Consider the following 17,304-nt stretch of genomic DNA (forward strand, 5'->3'; position numbering starts at 1 on the left):
AGAAATGATTAGCTTATATAGCCTTAAGTAGGATTTTATTATCGTTCCATGACAACTGATGAAATTTTGTGATGTTGGATAAACGCTGTTCTTCTCTCCAATAAGTGCAGCCATCCTTATTGGACCAAATCTGACGAGATTTTCCATAGCGTCTATAATTAGTTTTGGAAATTCCCTTGAATCATGCACTAAAGCTAGCGGATACAGGCAGGGTTTGATAGTACGGGTCCATTAGCAGGTTCATTGGCCATTTGCTGAATAAGCAATGTACTGGATGACACGACTGGGCAACCAATGTACCGCAATCGATTCTATTGAGACAGCTATTTCAAGAAATCTTCAGTGGCTTCTCTATACCGGTCAAAGCCATAAACATACATGTACTGTAGACCGCAAAATGTCTCCCACTTTCTCTTTTCGCGAATCAAACAAATTTCTGAAATCTTTTCAGAATTTTCATTTGGGCAAATTACGAAATTTCGTTCGTTTTTTCCAATCAAAATTTTCTTTTCGGGCTTTTTATCATGGCGAATCACAGTTCTTTCAAGAATTCGCAAAAATAAACCGTCCGCAAAAATTTGATTTACAGAATATCGGAAGCAGTTCTGATTGGTGATAGCACTTGGTGACTTGAGAGGCAAATTACATGGACTGCTACATAACGTATTTTCAACCTTTACAACCTGTTATTTTTGGGTGATCCAGGATGTCCTATTGGTCATTAGTATGACAGAAAGTGATATACAAAACAAATTGTCATGGAAACTAACGTCTGATGACAAATAATGGTATCAGACGTCAATGTCTCTGCTATAATCATTCATACAAGTACAAATCAATGACGAACTACGCACTGAAAAGTGTGGATGTTCGAGAAGCAAAAACTGTGGGAGTCGGCTTTTTTCATTGGTGGTGGACTAACATGCCGCTGAAATTCAATCGTCAATGCAGTTGAGTTGAAATTTTAGAAGTTTAACGTTTGCGTAAATAAAACAACAGTCACAGGCAGACCATATCTACAGCATGGGGCAGCAGCAGTGCAGTGGAAGAACGTCGGTCTCATGATCAAGAGGTCGTGGGTTTGACTACCGGCTGAGTGACTGCTTGGTTCCTCTGTTCGAGTTCAGGTGAGCTCATTTTCACTTGGCAGTAGACTTACACGTAAAATTGCCTTTGCTGCCGAAATTTTAATGGCTATTGCTTAATAGTTGAAATTTTGAGTTTTTTAAATTCGGGTTAAAATTCTTGCAAGAAACTTCAAGGTTTACAGAATTGTCCTGGTATCTGTGGTCTCGCGCCAAAGTAACATTCGTCAGACTAGCGATTCCTGATATATGTATAGTTTTGTCACACCCAAGATGAGCCAAGGCAGCATTGCCATTAAGCAATGCCACCATCGCTTAAAAGAAGTGTTTATTTCAACCAACAAGAGAATAATAATATCATAATCAGTCGACAAATAATAATCTCCATGCTCCATGAGGCATTTTTTCCTTGTTTACGCAAGTTCCATCGGTGAAGTCATTCTATATGCATTGAAATAGTAGGACACAGTGAGAATAGAATTTCAGTCATTTTTCTTCAATAACAACATTGTTCATGTTTTGATCGCAATCATTTTTCCCTGAAGTTATGAAATAGGATCGACGCCGTGGCACGATAGAGCTGGATTTCACATATGATTGGCTCACGGCTTCTATGACAAAGTGACATTGCGACAGTGTGCTGTCATGACATGATACCAGGTTTGTGTTTCACAGGATTGTTTGACAACATCTATGATTCCATGATGTCATCAATGGCGGATACCGGAAGTCTGCCACATCCGCGTGCCTGACACTTTGTCATGTTTAAATATGTTACCATCTTATGGACTTCTTTTCACTATTAAAATCAATGTTTTCGTGTCCTCCATGGCAGAACAGAGCCAGACCCCTAATACTCAGAAGGATTTTCACATAAGACATACATGTAAGAGGGATGAATTTCATCTGTGATGACATCTCTTGAGGTGCAGCTACTGACATCATTGTTGCCAATATATTGTCAAGCCAAAACCGATGCGGTCTCCATGGATACCTCTATCAAGTCTATAAAACGCTATCTCAAAAAAGTGTTGTAAGGTTGTGTGATCTGTCAAAGGCAACATAAAACAATGAAGTGGACGTAGCACTCTTGTGGGCTTATGAAGATGGTGATGTTAGACTAACAACTGTTTTAGAAGCAACGGCATGTGCGAGTTTCTTTTTCTGACATCCTTGCAATGCAAAAATGTATACGTTTTTTTAGCGGTCTGGCAATCCGATCGTCTTGCACATGGTATGCTGTATTCCAACACTTGCACCTCACAAATCCTATTGTCTTATAAAATCATAAAGCCTTCACCGAACAAAAACTCTGATGTTCTTCACTGGACTCAAAGAGATCTTTGCCAAATTGATTCAATTCAATCAACCTATCCTCAAATCTAAAATTCAGCTCACACCTTGAATTCAATTTGCTGATTGCGTATAAGTATATGTATAAGCTATCATCCTCTTTTAAGTCAAAATGCAATTTATCTACTTCAATATTATTAAGAACAGATAATAGATGACATCATCTGTCACAATAGACAAAGGACTGACTTATCCAATTAGGGAGAGCTGTGCATTTAGATTGAACGAATTTCTTATCACATTGACTGATCTATAAAAGAACGTGAATGTGACGCACTGCACTTGGAAAATACCATGCCCAATCTACATGTCCAGATGACTTGGATCCCTACACCTCAAAGTTGGTTTGCATCTTTTTAACAATCACTTATATGCTTATAATAATGGCCCGAATTACTGACAAACAGTCAACAAAACGATGCAATCACAACTTCAGATTGAGGACTGATTGTGTCTTTAATCAACACGTTTAATGGAAACAAAGGTCAGGTATTCCTCCTACTTCAGGACCACGAAAAAAGGCATGATGTTTATGTGCAGAAAGCTTCTTTTACAATGTTGAAAAAGCATTGAATATTTAAGTGAGAATTTCAGCCCTGGTGCAATATGACCATACTGTATCAACATGATCAAGTAAATACACGTTCTTAACTGTCCTTTTGGACCTTATGAAATCAATCTCTTGTGCAATAATATCACCAAGAAATCGGTCCTCATCAGCTTCATCGCCTATTCATAACATCCAAATCACCACTCGAGGGAATTCTGTGCAACCTATGAAACAGTCCACCAAACCTAGGGTTAAATGTTGAATGCATTTCATGTATGAACCATGTGTACATGTGTGCAGAGTTGGGCCATGATAGGTTGAGATGCACTTTAATAGACTGGGAGAAAATCGCTTTGATCGATTGATGCCAGAGATATATTGCCTCCTACTAATGAACGTTAATGACGTCATTTGATTCTTGTTCGATTAGGGATTTCTCCATGCTGTATGGTTATCGGAATTAAGTGTACTGCTATTTGCGTATGATGAGAACATCTCACAGACAAATCAATCTAAAATATTGAGTTGAAAGTATGTACTTGTAACTTCTACAACTGCTTCCATCTGGAGAGCAAAGAAGGAACTAAACCTTCCGACACACGTCCTTTCCAATCAATATATTTTTTCACAATAGACACAGTCAGTATTGCCACCTAGCATATTCTGCTAGAACTTATATTGTACTTCTAGGTACACGGTAACTTCTCTTTTACACAATTCATAAAGGTCAAACTGAAGGTTACATCTTCCCAATACTTCACAAAGAATATTTCTTCTGTTCAAAGGGGCACGCCGTTTGTAGTTATGGGTGGTCCAGGAAAATAGAAATGTGGTAATTTACAATGCCGTAGTGCAGTTGTTACGCACACGAATTCACTGAAACTTAGTGTTCATAATACATGTATGTGTATCTCTTTACACAAAGGTAATGCTGAAATTTACATTCAGTGTATGTTTATGCAATTTGTAGTTTACAAATTCAATTAAAAACTTCAAATAATTAAGGAATGCAAAGGCCTTTAACAGTCAAACTGACTCTTAGTTCTTGCTGTGAATTTATTCAATGCCAGTTACAACTCTCGTGGTTCACAAACTGTTTCTTTAAATTTCATTAACAGCACGTTATTAATTTTTCTAAATGGCTTCCCTATACGTAAATGTTGGTTTCCTTATCGATGACAGAATCTGAAATATTTTAGTAAGGTATCCAGGAAACTTGTCACTACTCACAGAGGGGTCAGACCACTCGTTCAGGTGTCAACAACCTGAACATGATGTCGGCCTCCAGTGAAACCGAAAAACTATCTATTGCCGTGTTAGCCGTGTTGATGATGTCGGCTGTTGTGGTGACATCTGCTGTATTAGCCTGTAGCTTAGCGTACATGACATGATGAAAGTGACAGTCTGTGAAAAGAACGGCATTGAAAGTTCTCACCAAATGTACACCAGGAGATGATGTAGGAGAAGGATGTTGAATTGAATGAGTCGGGGAAGAACACTTGGGGGAAGAAAGAAGGGTTGCTCAATGCACAAAGCTGAAACGATTCAGTAAATGGTGATGTTGCGTCGCCTGGTCCTTTGCCAAAAGGATTGAAAAGAGTCTTACAAAATTCACAAACATTTGGGGATGACATGATGTCTGCTAAGAGATCTGATGCTGAAGGCTGCCAAATGCTGGCAAGGATGTCAGAGGCTGCCATAAAATAAACTGGTAAAGGCTGCCAAATGCTGGCCAGGATTGGATGTGTCAGAGGCTGCCATGAAATGAACTAGTTAAGGCTGCCAAATGCAAGCAAGGCTTGATGTGTCAGAGGCTGCCATGAAATGAACTTGTGAAGGCTGCCAAATGCTGGGCAGGAAGGGATGCGTCAGAGGCTGCCATGAAATGAACTGGTAGAGGCTGCCAAATGCAAGCAAGGCTTGATGTGTCAGAGGCTGCCATGAAATGAACTGGTAGAGGCTGCCAAATGCAAGCAAGGCTTGATGTGTCAGAGGCTGCCATGAAACGAACTGGTAAAGGCTGCCAACGGTTACGGACAAACACCAGAATTGGATAATTGAAACGCAATGAAATTGTCACAATGTATGAACAGAATACAACCAAGGAAATATGCACATCCTTGAAATGAAGTCGACCAGTTGAAACACCAACAAAGAACTTCAAAACTATGAATGGTGCAATTTCCTCCTGTAAATGGTACTCATACAGTCCGTCAGATACACACTGGCATCATTGTCACCAGCAATTTCTATTCGATTTTATTTGGAAAAGTCAATTTTCACTTCGTTGATTTTGATGATTTCATTTGATTTCATTTCAGTTTTCACCATTAACCTGAGGCCAAACAATAATAAAACACAACAGGAACTACCTGTTGCATCACATTCTTACCTTGTCTTCCTCTAACCTCCCGGAGGGGAATCTCTTGGATCGGATGATAATTCCTCGCCTTATCCTTGGGATGCTCCGACTTTGACATTTCTGGTCGTTGCAAATTGGCAAAGCAACAACACAACTTATCCACCATTTCGAAACAAGTAGTTTAATACACTCCAACAATTGCAAAATATACTCAAACACAACGCCGGTACATACTCTGTAATCCTAAACAGCTACAGGTCTTAGAGCGGAATAATTCCCAAGTGAATGGAATAAATCTTTCTGAACACTACAGTTCCACAGGATCCCACACAGTACAGCTACCCACATGATATATCGTATAAACAGTTCCGTTGTACACGCTTTCCTTAACGTAAGAATATGCTTGTTATAACCTTTACCTGGAATTTTAAAAGACTCGGGAGTAATGCCGCAGCATTATCTTAAACCGTGCGAAGTAGTGTCTCAGGGCACGAGTGGAGAGCTTAAAACTTTCCTATACCAGCTGCATGCCAGTTGAAAAATCCCCAATGATTGCCTTTTTCCCTGAAAGCGGGTTGGATAACTGCATTAAGAATTATTAATGACAAAACAACCGACGTGATATTGTGCAGTTATATGATATATTATTACCTCAGTCGTGTTTGTAAACAATTACCTATGGTAGGCGGGGATCAATTTTTCATTTTTGTGTATCGGAACGGAAGGTGCAAACACACGCCGCTGACGTCACGAGCTTCCCGTTAACTAGCTGTATCGGCTAGTGATATTGGAGGGAACTGATATCGGAGCTGGAGTATTGGAGTAAACATACAGACAGCTTTCGTTTCAGGTGTCATACTAACTTAGCCGGATAACCTTAAAGTCACCTTCAGTAGGGGAATACTGTTCTGTTGTGTCTGTTGGTCATTTTGCTCTGAAGAGGGAGAAATACTAACCAGAAAGCTCTCGTAAACCCCATAGTGACACACCTCATTTTATACACTGCCTTCAAATGAATTTATCTTAAAGGTCACCAATGACATTTTAGATAACATTAGCGTTGAAGTGTTCATTAAGTCGACTAATAAAAACATCAATATCTTGCTAACGGGCTATCGGAAGCAAATTCGTATCACCGGAGTACATCTTTGATCTTCAAGGGGATCAGTAGCGCCGGAGAAGAATATACGATGAGAGACCATCATCTTCCATGGAAAGATTCAATAAAGAAAATATTGAGTAAGAGCTGAGCGTCAACTGGGACATTTTCAGCTCTATAGACAATCCTGGGTGATTGTAATGTAAGTAGGAGGAAATCATGCACTGCGGAGGAAACCTAAGCATGAGGAGGTGGACTTTAGAAGCCTAAACATGATGTAACAGCCCTGCAAACCAATACACTACCCAACTGTCTGATTCCAATCCGTAAGGTGCACCCACAATCTGTTGCAAAGACTCCGTGATAGGCATGCCATTTATACTGCCTCTGCTCCAAAGCGCAATATCCGACGATGTCTCGACCGTGATTCTCCATGACAAGCTTGTTTGCCGCAGGTGAACTGAGCTGGAATAACGACATGTGTTGGAGAAGCAGGTTTGTATGATGAAGCAACGGCTTGGCTCGGCAACGATCACAAAAGTCCCAGCTGTTTGAAACACAGCGAGGGTGGAGCTGAAATAAGGCATAATCTGAGGTGCTTCTCCAACAGTTTGGTAAAATGACAACTCCGAGTAATTTTTGATGGACAACCAATACAGACAGTCAGGTACCGATTTCTATCTGAAAACCTCAAGACAGTCTTTTTGACTGCTTCCAAGTGTTATCTTTTAACTGCCTCTGACATTTGTACCAACCCGAGAAGATTTTTGCAATCAAAAAGAAGCCTTTTGCATTTTACATATAAAGTGTACATTTCAAGCATGTCACATTGCAACCAGGGCGTTTTAGGAGAGACATCTATCATATATATGAGGTTAAATCTTGATACAACCGCTTGATGTTAATTATAGATATCAACCCTGACAATTGCTACCCACTCCGAAAGAAAATTGGATTTCACCTCATAACCTTCACCATTATTAGCCATCTTTGGTGACTATTATTGTCAAAATACACATCATAACCAGCTTGATGTGATATTTGGTCTGTCACATATGTTTATGTTTAGCAAAGATCTGGCCCTTCTATGAAGAACCAAAACTACTTTGACGTGTTCGACAAAAGCATTCATGACAACTGCCTCTGATACAGGAACATGTTTTGTGGCAAGATGCATCTCATTTCACCATGGCGACCCCTTAAAGGAACACAACTGTCTTCTTGGAAATGCAACCAGGGCAATCAGACTGCCAAGACATGTCAGTTCTCTCGACCTTGATGTGATAGTTGGTGTAACCCCTGAGCACAGTTTTCAACATACCTGCACAAGAGACACTTCTCCCAGAGAAAAAATGTGCTGTTCGTAACTCTAGATGAAATGAATGGAGAACCAAATAAGGTCATAATATATTTATTAAAGCAAATACTATTTCTCAACAATCAGACGCATGTAATCTTTTGACTAATATTCTCATATTTTTTCATATCTGACTCATATTTTCAACAAAAAATATCTGGGCCCGCTGCAAAATCCTCGTGGAAGCTAAATGCTAACATGACTAAAACAAAGGAGCATTTATAGTCTTAGCTATAAAACCAGGACAAATATAGTATCAGCACAAACCAGTGTATTGATTCCAAAGATCAATGTAATCTCAATCTAGTTATCATAAATGTGACAATATCGTCAACAGCAAACCTTGACCTTTTATATTACCAAACATTCATCATCCAAAAAGCCTAAATGTCATTTGGAGGGCTGGGCTGAGTTGTTCAAAATGACGTTAGGTTTAACGGAAACGTTAAGTCTTAACGTGAACATTTCAATGGGTGTAACTGAAAGATATAACATCCGTAAGGATACTTAACGTAACTGTTAAGGATAACGTGACTTTTGTGCTTTGGAACAACCGGGCCCTGCACTTTAATCTACTGTTAAGAAACTCTTGAAAAATCCAGTTGCCTATAAACAATGATGAAATGATCCAGGGACCATGTGCTCACCTCGGGTAATGTAATGCACGTCATTTACAGTGGATATGGGGAGAACAGTTCCTGGCTAGTTTCACCAGTTTTGAATCCATTGAATAATATCATTCTTCTTGGCTCAATAGCACAGAAGAAAATTACCGGTACCATCTAACTATAGCTTTTTGGTTATAAAGTTGACTGAATTTCAGGGTTATTGAAGAGTGTACATGTCACATGGAAATTGGTTGACATCTGTTCAACAGTTTAGGAGTATCATTCATTGGATTTTCAAGACGGTGGCCTGGCGGCCGTATTTGTCATGGGATTTGACTGAAAATTAGGGATATTGATAAGAGTACATAGATACATAATCACATGAAGATTGGTTGCAATCCGATCATTAGATTCTGAGTAATAGGACTTTGTTTAATTTTCAAGATGGCTGCCTGGCGGCCATATTTGAATTCCGAGCGGGAGGCCAGAGAGTAGGTCATATCGCGAAAAAGAAAAATAAGTCGGGGCTTATAGCCCAAAGCTACCATTGCACCAAGTTTTAGACATCTAGCCCTAGTGGTGACGAAACGTGCTCTGCTAACGGACGACGACGGACGCCACGGTATCGTATAAGGAGAGATTCTGAATGCACCACAAAATTTTACCAATGGTTTACTACTCATGCTACCTTTAATCCTCACCAACATACATCACACTACGATCATGACAGCATCAATTTTATGATTTGTGTTCTTCGTCAATTTGAGTTGATGAAGCGGGTCATTATTGGTTATGTGGTCGGTGTTTACTGGTCAGTTCGAGCATAAGCATGATCAAATTGCACTTGATACGATCTTTATCAAGTAATGAATTAGGGTCAAACAGTTAGAGAACCAGATTACGATAAGTCAGTAATGGGGAGGCACTGGTGTTGAAATAGTTGTGCCCTGACATAGTGCATGACATTTTTTTATCGTACAACATTTTTCTAGGTTCAGTGTGTCTATATATCTATACATGAATGTAATGCTTTGTTGTTGCCCAAAGCTGGCATGGCGGTACTCGGTTTCACAAGGATATCATTGACAACAACAAGGACGGAACACTCCACCGAAAAACCAGGTTACGTTCCAAGCTCTCAGCCAAGTTCCCCACAAACCCCAGACCCATAGCTCTCCGGCATCTTGTCCACCCACGACCCCGGTTCCTCGGCATACAAACCAATGCACTCCCAAAAAGCAAACAAGAGAATTAGAAGAAAATTCACTCACCATTAGCATGATTGGACAAGTTCTCCATACTCATCGTCATCACTTGATATATTCGCCGGTGACGATCCATTTTCTCGGCCATGGTGTCTTTTCAAATCTTCCGTCTTTAGAATGTCATCTTCTGCCGGGTTTGCCTGATATCATTAGAGCATGTACCCAGGTTCCGTACACACTTGAAACATGTCAACCCATTGGTTCATTATAAACACCAACAGATGGCAGAAGTGAGTCTGTCATCTTGTCTGAACATCGTCCTTACGAAGTTGCACACAATTTATTTGACATTTAAGGGGATAGATCGATGCTATATTGAAGGTCACCTTATCCAGTATCGTTTAACCCTTGTCATTAAGATCATTTTTGACATTATAGTTGTAAAATGAGTTACCAGAATGGGCCTTTAAATCGATATTACCTGAATCTCGAGCAGACAATTCCTTTTGCTACTTTAAAACTGCCAGATTTTTTTGTGTTTTATTTCCTCAGATTTTGTGAGCAACCAATCGTTTTTAAACAGAAGAACAGAAAAGGAAACTTTAACTTAACAGTTTCTGAACTGATCCCTAGTAACTTCTATGTGAAAAACCTCACTCAATCCCATCTATTGGCTACGAAAAAGAATTTAAATATCAAAGTCTTCACAGGCCTTGAGAGTCTCTGCAAATGATCACAACCACAATGATTTCAGATGCTATCAATTTAAGTACATACACCTTTAGCTGAAAAGCAAAGACATTATGTTAATGCTAGTTCAATCATAGCTACCACGTGAGCTAGCAAGTGACTGCATGCACTACAACAAACAAAACACACAATCAGGTCCTATCCATTTTGCCAAAAATTCTGTGTAGTTGATAGAGTTGAATTGTTATTCATAGGAGAATAGGACATTTCTAGTTTTTTTACCCATAGCCCAGTTAAACATTTCAAGTAAAACTGAAAGACAGAACAGAATTTTCAGATTTTGACTCCATCAATTACTCATGTGCGATGACCGGTACCATAACAGATACAGATATGCACATGCATAACCAGATGAATTTGAAAAAAAAATTTGTTCCAACTTCTGGATTATTTAAAGTCCTCAGAGGCACTGGAAATGATTAACTATGGCAAAGCCAAAATAACCTTAACAGAGAAAATCTTTATGAAAACACAAGAAAATACCTGAAAATGTGACTTACATTTCACTTGTAATGGAAGAATTTCGTGACATCGACTTTGGCGATAAGTCGAAGTCACTATCAGATCTGTATAGGAAGGACTCTCTTCGCTGGGGAAGGTTCTGTAACACCAGACCAGCAGACGGGCTCGCCCCGTCCAGCGGGCTACGATTCGGTGAGGTGCCATTTTCCACATCAAAGCTGCAAAAACAGGAGGAGACAAAGATTAAAGAAGCTGTTTTAAATCATACAATGGAAGCGATGCAACTCCTTCAAGAAAGATGCTTTATCTGGTCATGTATTTTTCCTGCTCCTTTGAAAGGAATGTTTTGTTGACTGATAGAGCAAGGAAAATATTGATTTTTCATCAACGAGAATGATTCAAGCCCTAGTTGCAAATAAGTGATTTTTATTGCAGCCTGCAAATACTACGGCTACAATATCAGATCATCGTCATCAGATCAACGATTCGACTACAGTCAGATCAGAAGCAGATCTAGTATCGTGATTGCACACTAGATGGCAAAGCGAGGGTTCTCTATTCTAACATTGATTTATTTCCTACAACATTATACTGGTTGCTGCTCCGATAACTCCATCTAATGAATTTTATTCTGTGGTTGCCACATGAACCAGGGTACACATTTCGGCTACCTCCAGTTGATTGGTTCAACAACACTGCGCGATAAATTGGGTCCCCAATTCCTCCTCCATACCAGAGTTTTTAAAACAATTCTCTTTATTGCTTTTTTAGCAGCCACCCTGGAGAGCTTATCAGAACTTCCCACTCTGTCAGCCTGACAAGTTGCGTCAATGCCTTAGCCCCCTATAACCACAGTGGCCAATCATAGCCCGCTTACCATGGTGGCCAATCAAATGAATATACCGGACTCACCCAATCTTTGAATTTAAGAGGGGTGATATGAACTCCTCACAGTCCTCAATTTCACCAGTCACAAAATATTGCATTGGTCCATTGTCACCAGATATCTATTCACCAAGCAATACGGTCCAATCTATTGGGCAATTTGCTAACACTGGAAACCATGTCAGAAAAATCAAATTTATATCATCTGGGGAGCCATTTTCTAATAGTTGGATGGATTTTAGCGTCTTTGGCACAAACAAGGATAGGGGAACATCGGGGTCAACTTTTCAACATGTAGGCCTTACCTCGCCACCAAACCATCGACCAGGTTTAGGTACAGGGTGGAGATATAACGAACCATGGCCCTTTTCTACACTCCCGAGGCGCCACCCTAAAACATCGTACCACTCTCACTTGGTGGGTGAAGAAGAAGACTTAAAGTGGTCTCATCCTAGCATTATGGTTGTTGTGACTTTGTCTTCATGAGACATGTTGATATGAATGGAAATTACAATCAAAACCTCTCAAGAACGAACACAACTACTACAATAATGGGCACAGACATGACCAACCTGTGAAAGTATGTCGCCCAACTCTTATGGCATTAGAAAACCTATCTCAAGGTCCAGGTTGACATTGAGAATGAATGAACTAAGATTTTTGGAAACTGCTAAAATATGTTCATTAGAAAACCAATCTCGACAAAACTTCCCGAGGAGTCCAGATTGATGCTGAGAATGACCTCAAGATTTTTGGAAACCGCTCTACATCACGTACATGTAGGGTGTTTCAGCCAATACATTTTGGCATATACCAATCCGCCAGCAAGGCCACCTTTGAACAGCCGAGCAGTTGTCCCCACCATTTCTGCTATACATGAGGACACGCGAAGTTTGTCAAATGTGAATGTCACACTAACTATACTTGAGCCTCCTTTTCTGCACGGCTGGAATCTTTAGGTTAAAACTGGTGACCCTCAGTTGATACGAACATCACGCAACTAATCTGCTGACTCACACTGTCGCTGGAACAGTGTACCAATCGAAAACCTTAAAGGGAATCGTCAGTTCAAAGGCTTGTTTGCTGTGCAAGTGCTGAATACCAAGTCGTAGTGTTGTCAGGGATATCTGTACATTGATGAGGTGTTGGCGAGAGTGGAATACCAAATAAGCCCAGGATCAATGGATGGGCTGGCAAACAAACTAATAACTCTGATCTGAAACAGTTTGAAAAACAGCCCTAATTTGTATCATGACAAAGTGCTGTAATTATGCACATTTGCTTGGTTGGCAATAATTCTACGATCAATGTGCACCAATTTTTTCCCAAATGCAAATGCCAGTGCAAGTTGCATCGATGCTTGTGAAAAATTTGGTTCAGAAGATGCATTTGTCATGTACAATGAAAGTTCCTTCATTGATGTCTTGTATTTCCACAGGCAGAGCAATCGTTTTGATCACAGGAATAATGTGATTACCGGAAGTAGAATTACAGCTAAACTTAATCATTTCATATTGGAGGCAAGTTATGATTCATAAAATGTTTCCCACATAAACCCTTTCAAGAAATCAGGATGATGGGGCAGATGGAAGATGTATGAGTCTACACATTTCAAGAGGAGGTTCTCCTTGCACACACTAGCACAGAATGATGGAAGCCCAAGAAATCGTAATCATATCATCACATTAGTGCTTCAAAGATCAGCTATGAAAACTTAAGACTATGAGAACAAGAGAACTCGATGGGTTAACGACATACTGATGTATACATCCAGGTAGATGCTAGCATCATCCTCAGAAACAATAGCGTAATACAATACGAACAAAGAACTGTAGATGATAAAAGGGAATTTTGAGAAGGTAGCATATGTACAGGCAGCACAGATCATTAGGTTTGTCAAGCAAATGAACGGCAAGACTAAAGTATCATGTAGATTATTGGAAAGCTTGATCAAGATGAAAGAAGGATATACCAATATCTACCATGTATTATTTCACATATCCTATTACAGCGATGGTCAAAGCTAATACTGGATGTGTTTTTAAAATACCATCCCACTCCTCCCCCTATACCCATGTATCCAAAGTTACTGAGTCGCTTTATTCTTTATTCTTCATTCAGAAGAAGAAGATGAAGAAGAACTGCGTCTCCAATCTAGCTATTATGCAAGTCTTGATGCTAACTTGTAGCGATAACCTGTTTTTGTAGTTGCCAGTCAGAAAAAGGTGATTTAGTGTGCTACATTAGTGCCAAATGAAAAATTGCTTCAACAGCAACACTGCTCATAAAGATTTATACATGCCCAGGTCAAGATACGATTCTTAATCATGTCAAAAGATTCTTCCTCGCATCCGAACAGTTGTTTTGGAGCCAAGGGCCACTAGACTGTTAGCCAATAGATATCCAAGACAAAACCACCTTTCATTTAACAAAATGATAAAGCCATGTCTTTTGGCCAAGATCAGCTTAACCAGGCTTGCTTCAACAGAAATTTAAAACCATTGCTTGAAATAGCTCATTGCTTGACAAAGCTCACTGCTCATTGCTCATTGCTCGATGTTTCCGCAGTATAATGATTACGAGATAGTATACATGTAGCCTCTAAAAGGATATCGAATTTATATCAAAACAATTTATGAACACATTGATCAACTTGGCAGAGTGCTGTGCAAACTGACCGTGTGGTGCCCTGGTGTAATGAACATGACAATCAGTGTCCCTTAATACACCGAAAATCATAACGTTACTGGTACATGTAGGGTAACCTGAACTGCTGGAGCGCAGCTAGAGGAATAGTGGGAAAAAGGGCGGGTACCTTCCCTGACATCCCGGTGTGAAGGAGGCCCCATCCTTAGTCCTGACAAGCAATTTTGGCAAATCCCAATGAATTTTTTTGCGCTGTACAAGTTCAATTAGCTAAGTTAGAAAACAATTACTTTATTGTTTTCGTAATTTGTAAAGGGAAAAGAACTCTAAAAACACTAACACCTTTTGACAAACATATGACATCATTATTTCACTTAGCACACGGCAAAATTCCCGTTCATTTTTAAGTGATGTTCAAGGTTTTTCTATACCCAATCCCCTTTTAAAACTTAGCAAAGAATGGTTAAAGTACTCAACCAAATGCACTTGACAATGCAATCTGTTACATAGATCCTCAAACATGGCCAAGAATTGTCATAAAGATTCATCTGACTTTAATTCGAAGATATATCTGATGTGAAACTACTTTCTATTAGCACGCCGAGTGTCTAATGGTGGTTTATGACAGATATCCATTAGATGATAAAACGTTCTTCAAACACTTTGAGTTATCACACTTATACAGCACTTTGCTAGCACCCCAAAGCTGTGATTATGACGTACCCTTTTAGGAGCAAGATGAGCTGGTGTTAAGGTGGTCAGGGCTTGTCACGATGATAGCAGATCTCAAGGCCATCACAGGATGGTCGCTCAAAAATGTCAAACAGAGCGTCGGGGACAATTTTATGAGATTTGCCTCGAAACATGAGACATTATCAGAAAGTCTGAGAGACTAGCATACTGTAAAATATGAAGTTTTCACAAAGCTTATATAAAGTTGTTGAATTTGTTCAATTTCAATTGATACTATACACATCGCACTAGCTGCCGAAATTTACTGGTTGTTGCATTATACATGTAGTTCAAGTTTTTTAACTCTTTCTTTATATTTACGATTGTTAGCCAGTGCATTTGCGAACATTTCAAAAATAAAACACATGTAAAAATTTCTTGGGGGACGACAAACCAGATCTCTTCTTCATCAAAATGGATTAAATGAGGGGACGGGTCACAACTTCGGGTCATCACTTTATACTTATCCAATAAATTTGTCAAGGAAACAGACAACCAAAATATAACCAGACAGCCCGAGGAGTGATGAATTTGAACATGTTGTGAAATAATAAGGCGAGAAAATGCATGCATACCTTCTTGATCTCTGCAGTAGCACAGAACCGTGCTTGCGGGTAAAAATAGACAGCCCCGCATTCAGTCGAGACATTTTCGGAGAATGGTGCGGACTGAGTAAGTTATCCCGAGAAACATGCACAAATGAAGTGGCACGAGAACTGCTATGTGTCCGCGTCATACATGCATGGTGCACCTCCATCGACGACTTCTCCTCTTTTGAAAGAGTGAATACCGTTTTGGTCGTACTTCCACTCGAAAGCTTCTGCTGAAATTGCGCCATTTCTGAAGTGGACTCCTGCGTTGTGAATTACTTTAAAATTCCAAAGAGACAATATTGACTACAACAACGCCAATAGCTTTAGAACCACAATGTATTATTCACTTATCAGTTGCTTGTTACTCCACTAAAGTGGCCTATTCAAAATTAAATGTTAACATGATGGTTCACACAGTCGCACAGACAACTACATAAATCTAGAACATGTTGTTGCCTCTGTTGGAATCCTAATTATCGACACTACACGAAAGCCATCCTTCCTTCTAGAAACAACTGTGTGAACGCAGCGCAATCAGAAAAAGACTATATGATATTTCCATAGAACATTGGTCAGATAAGACTACATGTATTTATTATTTCCATACTGGTCTGATGATGACAACCAATGCCTTCCCACGAAATGTCCGAAGATATTGATGATAAGTCACTTAAAGTGTAACAACAGCCATGCTGTCAGAAAGGCCATGTTATATCCACAACGAAATATCAATGGTGATGATAGTCCCCTCTTGCCTGAGCAGCTATCTGACTGAGAGTGAGGCTTCGTTCTGGCAACAGTGTTTATGTATGAAACGTACATCTGAGGGGTGCTCAGTGCTATTGGAGTACTCGTAATGGGATGCAACTGCATCTAAGCGGTAACTGAAAAATCATACACAGTGGAACCTCCCTTAGCGGATACCTCTCTATCAAGGACACTAGTTGTGGTCCAAAAGTGGTTGTTTCCATTAGATCGACCTCTCTAATCAGGACATCTCTCTATTAAAAGGACAGCACTTGTCAGTCCAGAGGGTGTCCTTAATAGAAAATTAACTGTAATTTGCTCTCCAATTAGAAGGGCAAAGCCATGTTGCACAACTCTGATATCAGTACTATACTCCTTCAGGTGGTAAAGGGAATTGTTGAACTATTTTAAAAATGTAAAATGCACTTTATGTTCCCATACAATTGTGAATATAATCATGTTATAACTATGCAAGGCCATGTAATTAGGGGGGGGTATACCCCCCAAGCATGAACACATGTTTTGAATTCGGTCCAAAAAATGGCACTCTTCAGTTTTATAGCGGTGTTTATTGCCGCCAAAGACCAAGGCCTGGAACTACATGCAAGTTATCAAGGTTTGGTTCAACATCATATTATTTGTTCTGTCAGTTTGGCCTACATAGACACCTGCAGTGGTAGAACTGTTTTCTCTCTAAAGGGGTCCTGAGCCATTCTGATTAGATTATTCAACGGAAGATCTAAAGTCATATTTCTGCAAACACTGTTTTTTAATATTTTGTAAACCCCATTTTTTCAAGATCACACCTCCGACTTTAGACCGGAAGTAACATGAGGGGTTAACTAAAAGTTGGGGTCCGTGATAAGGCAT

At 39.7% G+C, this 17,304-nt stretch overlaps 1 protein-coding gene across 13 annotated transcripts in view; it reads right to left on the reverse strand.

The window, feature by feature from the left end:
• The window catches only part of LOC135486151 (3',5'-cyclic-AMP phosphodiesterase 4C-like), a 249,309-nt gene that overhangs the window by 35,405 nt on the left and 196,600 nt on the right, over positions 1-17,304 (reverse strand). For 10 of the 13 annotated variants that reach the window (XM_064768707.1, XM_064768703.1, XM_064768702.1 and 7 more), the window contains one exon: positions 10,870-11,049. In XM_064768707.1, the coding sequence (XP_064624777.1) occupies positions 10,870-11,049 (180 nt within the window). Of the gene's footprint in view, positions 1-9,685; positions 10,194-10,869; positions 11,050-12,021; positions 12,135-15,669; positions 15,820-17,304 lie in introns of those variants that run through there. The other 3 variants (XM_064768711.1, XM_064768713.1, XM_064768715.1) reach the window with 3 other exon arrangements.

Source organism: Lineus longissimus, chromosome 4, assembly GCF_910592395.1.
Source record: "Lineus longissimus chromosome 4, tnLinLong1.2, whole genome shotgun sequence".
Classification (NCBI taxonomy): domain Eukaryota; kingdom Metazoa; phylum Nemertea; class Pilidiophora; order Heteronemertea; family Lineidae; genus Lineus; species Lineus longissimus.